General features: G+C 48.5%; 1 protein-coding gene across 1 annotated transcript in view; it reads left to right on the forward strand.

Annotated features, from left to right (window-relative positions):
* The window catches only part of PLB1 (phospholipase B1), a 169,512-nt gene that overhangs the window by 1,082 nt on the left and 158,934 nt on the right, over positions 1-9,496 (forward strand). The window contains exon 2 of the mRNA XM_032497269.1: positions 269-410. Coding sequence (XP_032353160.1) covers positions 283-410 — 128 coding nt within the window. The 5' untranslated portion in view covers positions 269-282. The remainder of the gene's footprint in view (positions 1-268; positions 411-9,496) is intronic.

Below are 9,496 nucleotides of genomic sequence, written 5' to 3' on the forward strand. Positions count from 1 at the left end.
GTGGAACGTCAAAACAATAACTGGGTTCGTGTCTCCCTCAGCCAAGCCCTTCCCCGTGATTTTCAATAGGAAGGGACCTCTGCAATCACTGGGCAATTGTGGGCAGGTGGGCCTCCCACCGTGGCCATCCTCCAAGCCTCTGTGAGGATGGGCTCTCTGCTCCCTGCCGGCAAACATAACTGCAGCTTAGCTGCCTGTTGTCCTTTCCTGGGCAGGAGGGTGGGTTCCTGGGCCTGCCTGGTTTTCATGTGTAGGGCTATCACCTAAGATCTGCAGCAGCTCATGGAGTTTGAGACCAAACCAGTCCTCCAAGTAACGGCCATGTGGACCAAGATGCTGTGTGTCTTTCTGTGTCTTCAGTGGACCATTTCTCTGTTTTCGAGAAGCTGGTTGCCTGCCTTCGAGCAGAGGTTAGTCTGGTGGGTAGTGGGAGGGGGCCTGTCGAGAACGATGCTGGAGTGCGTGTGTGTGCACTGGGACTCTGGCGTTCGGGGTCCTGCTGTCAGCTGGGAGGTTTGCAGCTTAGAAACTGGGCTGTGGAATCAGAGGCCTTGATGGGAAAGTGGTGGGAAAGACAAGGGCAGGTGGGCCTGAGAAGAAAAGTGCATTGGTAGCAACGTGTTCTGGGTGCTGCTGGGTCTGGCCGCACAGTGAGAATCTGGTGACACCAGTCTCCCAGTGGGGTGGGGCCTAGAGTAGAGGCTGTTCCTCTAGAATCCCTTTCCAATATCATTAGCTCCCAGGCCACAGCTAGGGCATCTGGTCAAAGTCAGCCGATCACCATTTCTGTCATCAGACAGCTTTGCAGTGTGCTTTGGCAGGCTCTGAGGAGACCAGGAGATCAAGCGATCCTTCAGAGATCTCCGGTCAGCATGACTTCTGGTCCAGCTCAAGCCTAGAGCTCTCTTCTGTTCCCCAGACCCTGTCAAGCCGCCCACCTGACACCACTCATCCAGTCTTTGCAGGGCAGCAGGTGAACACCATCGCCTCTGCTGAGAACACCTGTGGAATTAAAAAAAAAAAATGCAAACCTCGTCTTTGCCTCCCACCCAGTGCCCCCTCAGTCCCTGTGCTCCAGGCTCAACGGCTCCTTCAGGCCCTGGGACGTGCCAGACGCTTTCTTCCATCCACCTCTGCGACACACTCTAATTGCTATTCTTACCTCCATGTTTCCAACTTATTTCAGAGAAATTAAAACCCTACCTTCCCTCTTCTGGGGAGCGTTCTCCAGCCCGGCCCTTAAAATCTGTCCCAGTGGAGGGAGTTCCTGTCACCAGCAAGGGATAGGGGATGTTGGAAGGATCTGGAGCTTAATTGTGGGGGCGGCAGGAGACAACTATAAAGGGGGTGGGGTGGGTCAGAGTAGAAAACCTAGAAGTGTCTTCAGCCTTATGATGAGACAGGTCTACGTTGTGATAAAGGGAGTCAGGTAAGGGGACAAGGGCTATGCCTAATTCAGTAGGAGAACTCGAGCAAGTCTGCTCCCCATTCTGAGCCTCAATTTCCCAAGTGACAAAGTAGAAGTGATGAACCCCACCTCTCAGGGTATTATGGGGACCAAATGATTAGGAAAAGTTTTAACATAGACCTGAATGTAGGGGATGCAGAATAAACGCCAGCTCTCTCTCCCTTTCTCCAAAGGCCGGGGGGACCCCCAAAGAATTGATGTCCTCCAGGGCACTCAGCACGATGCGGGTGTGGAGGGCCTGGCCAGCAGGGCTGATGGAGACTGTGAAAGCCGGGTGTTTAAGAAATTGCCGGCACCGTGGCCATCATGCTGGTCTCTTAATTAGCCCGAGTTAATGAACAGCATGATTCATGATCCCCTGCTTCTCCATGATGCCCTTTCTGTTTGCCTTCCTCCCGCCTTGGCCTGACAGCTGCTGCCACCTCCATTCCACCGTCCACACCACCCACAACACAGCCACGCAGCAGGCCTGGAAGTCAGCCACATGCAGGGGGAGGGTGTTGGTGGTCCTTGGCCCCCTGAGCCCCCAACCCTGCCCCTGTCTGGCTCTTGGACTGGTTGAGACAGAGGGGAGTCCCAGCCAGTGCTGTAGAAAGCCCTGAGTGAGTCTCTCAACACAGATGACAGATGACAGACTTGGCAAAGGCCATACAGGGTGTTCGGGGTGGAGTCCAGGCTAGCGGGCTGAGGCCTCCCGGGGCAGGGGCACATCATGCTCTCCTCACCTACTTCCTTCCTTCAGCCCCGCTGTGCACAACTGAGGCAGGGCCTTGTCCTTGTATGTACAGACCTCTAGGGGACTGGCTAGGCCAAGTTCTCAGAAAATGGGTTCCTGGGAGAGGCCTCCTGAACCTTCCAGCTCCATCCCTCTCTGTCCTCTGGGGAGCAGAGGTTGTGAGATACCAAAGTTTAAAGGTTCCACCACGTTCCTCAGCCAGAGAGCAGGGCAGCCCTACCGAGAGGCCCTCTGTCCACGTTGGCACTCACTTCTCCACTGCCACCAGCACCTTCCACGTCCACTAATTGGCCTTGCCTCTTTTATTTCGAGGACCACATGAATGTTATGTTAGGAAATTAACTTGTTTGTGTTTGACTCCTCATGAGGAAGGTTTGTTAGGCTGTCTGTGGTAGCATATTTTACTTGTTTTTATAAAATTGTGGTAAAATACACATGACAGAACTTACCATCTTAACCATTTTGAAGTGCCCAGCCAGTTCAGTAGTGTTCATATGTTCACACTGTTGTACAACCAATCCGCAGAATTTTTCATCTTGCCAAACTGAAACTCCAGACCCATTAAACCCAACTCCCCTTTTCCCCCTCTACTCTGGCAACTGTTTTCTTTGTTTTTTGTTTTATTTTAATTTTTATTGAGGTATACTCTGCATACGGTGAGATGCATAGATCTTGAGTGTAAAATCTGATGAGTTTTGACAGAAGTGTACATCTGTGTAACCACGTCTCCAAACAAGATATAGCGTCTCTCCATCACCTCACAAAGTTGCCTTATTCCCATTTCTTTTCTCTCTTTTTAAAACCAGTATTCTTAAGTATAATCACCATTAGAGCTGCAGGACTTTTCTATCAATCCCCACCCCCTACCCTGAGGCAACTGATGTTCTGATTTCTATCATCATGGATTAGTTTTGCCTGTTGCAGTACTTCACATAAATGACAGCATACTAAATGCACTCTTTTGTGCTAGCTTATTTCTTTCAACATCATGTCGCTGAGATTCATCCATGAGCATTTCTGAGGACAGGCAGACCTTGGAGATATCGCTGCAGATAAAGCAAATAATGCAATAAAGCGAGTCACATGAACCTCTGGTTTCTCAGTGTGTACAAAAGTTATGTTTACACGATACTGTAGTCTCTTAAGTGTGCAATAGCATTATGTCTAAAAAACAATGTACATACCTTAATTAAAAAGTACTTCAGTGTTAAAAACTGCTACCCATTATCTGACAACACAGGGTTGCCACAAACCTCCACTTTATAAAAACACAATATCTTCAAAGCATATGAAAATGAGGTATGCGTGTAGCTTGTTCATTTCTATTGCTAAGTAGTATTCCAGTGTACAAAGATACTACAATTTGTTTATTCATCCACGCGTGGACGGACATTTAGGTTGTTTCCAATTCTTGTTGCTATGACTAAAACTACTGTGAACAGTTTTTGGGCAAGTTTTTTGGTGACTATATGTTTTTATCTCTCTTGGGTAAATGCTTGGGAATGGAATTGTTGAATCATAGGGCAGGTGTATGTTTAACTTTATAAGAAACTGCCAAACAACTTTCCAAAATGCTCAGCTCATTTTATGTCCCCACCAAGAACGTCTGAGTTCCAGTTGCTCCATGTCCTCGCCAACATTTGGTATTGTTGTTCTTTTTAAGTTTAGCCATTCTAGTGGGTGTAAAATGTGATTGCACAGTGGTTTTAATTTGCATCTGCTGATTAACACAATGACGTTGAGCAATCTTTATTTGTTTCTTGGCCAATCTTCTTTTGTGACATGTCTGGCCAAGTCTTTTGTGCTCTTTTATTTATTTATTTTTGGCCTTTTTTATTATTGATCTGTTGGTATTCTGTATATATTCTGGATACTGTAACTTTGTCAGATATATATATATAATTTTATATATATATAAATTTTTATTGAAGTGTAATTGATTTACAATGTTGTGTTAGTTTCAGGTGTACAGCAAAGTGATTCAGTTATACATATACATATATTCTTTTTCAGATGCTTTTCCATTATAGGTTATTACAAGATATTGAATATAGTTCCCTGTGCTATACAGTAGGTCCTTCTTGTTCATTTATTTTATATGTGGTAGTGTGTATATGTTAATTCCAAGCTCCTAATTTATCACTCTGTCAGATATATGTTTTGTGAATATATCTATGTTAACAGGCTTGCCAATTTTCTTAATAATGCCTTTTGATTTTTAAAAACTTTTGGTGAGGTCCAATTTATCAGTCTTTTTCTTTTTCTTTAATGCTTTGTTTTCTGTTACCTATTTAAGGAAACTTTGTCTTCTGAAAGGTCATGAAAATGATCTCCTCTGTTCTCTTTGAGAAGGTTTATAGTTTTAGATTGTCTGTTTAGGTCTATAATCCATATTGAAGTATTTTTTAAGTATGATGTGAGGTAAGGGTCAATGCCCATTTTTTTTATATACGAATATCCAGTTGTTCTAGCCTCATGTAAAATTAAAGACCTTCCTTCCCCATTGAATTACCTTGGTGCCTTTGCTGATTCATCAGTTGACCACATGTGTGTGGATGTCCTTCTGGATTCTGCTCCCTTGATCCGATTGTCTTGATTACTGGAGCTGTACAGCAAGTCCTAAACCGGGTAGTGATGATCCTCCATGGGGCAGCTCAGTTTTGAAATACCAACCTGTTCCCTCCAGTGTTTGTGCTCTGCCCTTTCCAGCGCTCAGGCGATGCTGTGCGGCTTGCCAAGGGGAAGTGACCACAATCCCGAGGTGCAGAGCAGACGAAGAAGGGAGCCTTCCTGGCTTCGGCCGTGAAAGCCCACGTCCTCTGGGGAGCACAAGGTGGTAAAGAGCAGCTCCCCCTCCACTTCTAGTCAACAACCCTCCTGAGACAGAGAGGGTTGAGCGCCCCTAGTCTGGGTGGAAGTAATTACAGCGACCCTGCACACCCTCCGCTGGGGTCAGGATCTCACGGAGGCAGGGCGGCCTTGCAGAACCTCCCCTGTCTCTGATGGTCCAGGGCAGCAGAATGAATCCTGGACCCTCACCGTGGCCCTGGGGGAGAGCTGCACCCTGAACAACGGCCATCCCAGCAGAGGTATGAAAAGTTACCCCAGTGCCCTGGCTCCCTGCGAACCTCCTAGAAAGTCAGTCCTGGCCCTAAGAAAAAGGAGAAGGGATCATGAATTGGCTGTGATTAATATCCCGCCACTCTTGGTAGTGAGGTGTCATAGCTGAATTATAAGGAAGGAGAGAAAGTAATAGCTCTTAAACATCCATGTTTCTTGCTCAAGTTTTCCTCTGCCTTATATAGAACTTCTAACAAATGACATTTCAGTGACAGAACCTAATGTTAATAAAGAGTGAAGATAGGGGAGAGGAGCCCCCTTTCTGCTGGGAGAGGAGCTGGCAGGGAGGAATCAGGGGGCATCCTGGCCAATCTGTTTGCCTGCCTCATTTACGTTTCATCTCCTGGGTTTAGGATCTCAAAATGTCACCAAACAATCCATCCTCCTGGTATGTTCTTCTGAATTCTTGTTCCTCTGTCCTGAAAGGCCTTAATAGTCCTTCCACTTTGTGTATCGCTCTTATTTGGAGCCATTCAAAGGACATCATGGTGGGTCCCAGGAGACACCTCAGGATCCTCATGGAGCAAAGCTTGGAGGCGAGCCCCGTCTCCTACACCGAGGCTCAGTGTGAGGACATGGTCTTGTCCTGGTTGCAGAGAATACTGAGGTGGGGCTGCCTCGTGCTTCACAGTCCTGGCATTATTTTCTGTGCATCCGTGTCCTGACTACGCCCACTTTAGGTATGGGGAAACTGATGCTTCAGCTCTATTTATTAAGTGCAGGACAGGCTAGTTTGCATGTTGTTTTGCTTATAACAGCATGTTCCGCTTCTACCTTAACTCCAAGAATGTAAAATACACATTTCAAAACGCATTGAATTAATGCATCCCTCTGCTGGGATCTCATTTCCACCAAATGTTCAGAAATGGGACATGTGGAAAATGGAAATCAGACCAAAAATATTTGCTTGACTGGCACTGTGGAGCAGGGTGTCCAGGAGAGTGTAAACACACACACCCACTCCGCATACGCACCCTGCAGGTTGGGCCCTGGATTAGGGCCCTTTCAAAGCAGCCAAGGCTGGGCTGCCAAGTTCAGGGTTGCCTGGGGCCTGGCGTGTGCTGGGTTGAGGCCAGGGGTGATTGGGTCAGAGAAACATAGTGTCCTGGAGCTTAGTGAGAGCCCCTGCACCCACTGCCTAGGCTGCCCAGAAAGGGTTGGGGTTGTCACCCCATGTTGAGAAAGCCGTCAGCACGCAGGGGCTGGCAGAAGAGGGGAGAATTGGAAGGACTGCTGTCTCGCTGCTGAGGAAAGCCTGCTAGGGTCCTGTGGCCCCTTCCCCCAGCAGAACTCCTGGCACACATCTCAGTGGCCCTGCTCAAGGGAGCATTGAACTCATTCACCCTCCCAGCAGTCGGGCCATGACGTGCATGGGCCTCTTACTCATCCCGAAGTCATCAGTCATGTTTCCAGGAGTATGAGTAATTCAGGGAGGGAGGGGGAAGGAGAGGACTCTCGGGTGGGGGTGGGATGATGTTGAAGAGGCAATGTGGCCCAGAATGAGCCTTTGTCCTTCTTGCTCCAGAGCTGGAAATGCTACTCTTTTTGAGAAGCAATACACACTTAATCTGCTGCAAAGGGTGGAGGGTGTGCATGTAGAATGCTGCCAGTTTAAGGAAACTGGAAACCGAAGCAACAAGGACTTCTCCCTTCCATTCCTGGGTAGCTGAGAAAGTGTGGTAGCCCAGAGCAGGGATGCAAATAGGGTACCTTTTGTACTTTTCAATAGAATATGGATTTGCGTTGGTCTAACACATTATTCCATTTATCACTGTGAGGGAGCTGAAGCTGAAAGGTCATGTGAATTGCTAACGTCCCACCGCTGGGAACTATTAGAGCTGGGATTGGAACCCAGGTCCCTAGACTAGTCCAGCATCTTCATCTCTGGATGGTGAGGTCTGGTCCTTGCCAGGCTTTTGACTTGTTTTTCTGCAAGATCAGCTTTCCAGAGCTAGGCTCAGCCTGGACCCAACAGTTGGTCTATATCACGTTCTCACAGAGCAGTGGATGCTCCTGGTGAGGTTCAATTCCAGATCATTTTCCCCTCCTCCTGCTATGGGACTTGGCTGCTTTCAGGGTAGAAGCTTTGCTGAAGCATTAACAGGTGGAAAATCCAGGAGACCACATTGTAGGATGGAGAGTAGGAGAGCCGGCCCGCCCAGACTGTGAGAGGTGACCAAGGGTCCTTCTGGCCCAAGCTTGAGGAGTCAAGCCCAGCGGTCAGGCATGTCAGCTGTGGATTGCCTGAGAAGCTGGCGTCTTCACCCTGAGCCTGAGTTTCTTTTGTTTCCCGTCATACCTCTCCCCAGAGAAAGGATGGAATACATCCTTAATTCCCTGGAAAAGGAAACCCTGTGGGAAATACACCTGGAAAAGGAACTCCTACTTTGTGAGCACCTAATACCTTTCCAGACATTGTGCTGTGTTTCACATGTACTGTCTTTTGGGATCTTCACAAGAATTTCCTGTGCAGCAGGTAGTATGATCCTCATGACACTGGCAAGAAACTGAGCTTGCATAACTTGGGCTGCATCACCCAACTAGTGATGTAAAGGAGGCAAAATCTGAATCCAGATCTGACAGCTCAGCGCCCTTCCACAGAATCATTCTGCCTTAGAAAGTCTACAACAGCACAGGAAATATAGCTGAAACCACCTCATCTCAGGGCTAACCTCAGATCGCCATCAAAGGGAAAGCCGTTGTCACGGGAGCATGGCTTCTTGAGATCAGAGCCTCTTATCAGCTGAATTGTGTCCCTCCACTCCCCAATCTGTATATTGAAGTCCTAATGTGATTAAATTTGGAGACAGGGTCTCTGGAGAGGAAGTTAAGTTAAAATGAGGTCATATGGGTGGGCCACAATCCAATGTGCTGGTGTCCTTATAAGAGACTGGGACACAGACACACACAGAAGGAAGACCACGTGAAGACACAGGGAGAAGGTGGCTGTCTGCAAGCCAAGGAGAGAGGCTTCAAAAGAAACCAGTTCTGCAGACCGCTTGATCTTGGACTTCCTGCCTTCAGAACTGTGAGAAAATACATTTCTGTTTAAGCCTCCCCATCTGTGGGACTCTGTTATGGCAACCCTAGCAAATTAATTCAGAGCCCCTTTAAAAAATTCTCTCTGTGTTCCAGGCCCTGCACCCAGCAGGCACAGAATCCACGTTTGTTGACGGGTGGAAGAAAGGAAATGCCTCTCCAATAGGCAGAGAGAATTCAAATTTTGATTTTTGCAACCAGCCTCTGCCCTCCTGTTGAAACTTCCTGTTTCTGAGGAACAGAGATTTTTTTACAGATCCCAGAGGGCATCCAGTAAAACCAGCAGCGATTACCAAATAATTCTGGTTTTGATGAGCTCAGTGGGTATGAATCAGAAGCAGACAGAGTAGCGTTTCCCTTGAAATACACCCAAGGTTAAATGTTAGAGGGAGAAGCAAAATTACGTTTGGGAATTTATCGCCGGCCAGGAAATATCAGCGGTGTTGGCACCCTAGGCCAGGTGGGAAAGGGCCTTCCTTCCTTCCTCCTGCACAGAACGGGAGCCACCATGGGCCTGTGGAAGGCCTGATGCCGTTGCTCACGCCGGGATGCATCTTTGCAGCTGTCTCCTGGGTCTCCTATTTGAAAAAGGGTATTCTGGGGTGAGGGTCCCTCCTGGGAGCCCTCATCGTCTTGGTGGGCTGCGGCCTAGATGATAACCAGGGTCCAACTACCCCAGGAGGGAGTCCTGGGAGCTTCCCCGGAGACATGGAGGTTTGGGACAGGGAGGGAGTCTGGGGGTCCACACAGCTAGGCGCCCCCAGCCCTTGACTGTGATGGGATCAGATGCCGCAGGGGTGAGAAGGTCAAGGCGGGGCAGGCCACACATCACAGAGAAGCCTGGCTGCTTTTAAGGGCACCCCCATGGAGCTGGTTGTGGCTGGGGAGAAGCTGTAAAACACCGCAGAGAGTGAGTTCAAGCAGGAGGCCCTAGGGGGGCCTTGTGGGGGCTGGGTTTGCAAGTGGCTAAGAGCACGGATGACCTGGCTTCTGATTTTGGCTTTGCCATTTATTGGCTGAGGGGCCTGGGCAAACTCCATTGCCTGCTGCACCTCAGTCCTTGCAGCGGTCCACTGGGGAAATCGGACCTCCCTCCAAGGGTCACGGGAGGGTGGCGTGGGATGATGAGTGAT

Source organism: Camelus ferus, chromosome 15, assembly GCF_009834535.1.
Source record: "Camelus ferus isolate YT-003-E chromosome 15, BCGSAC_Cfer_1.0, whole genome shotgun sequence".
Lineage (NCBI taxonomy): Eukaryota > Metazoa > Chordata > Mammalia > Artiodactyla > Camelidae > Camelus > Camelus ferus.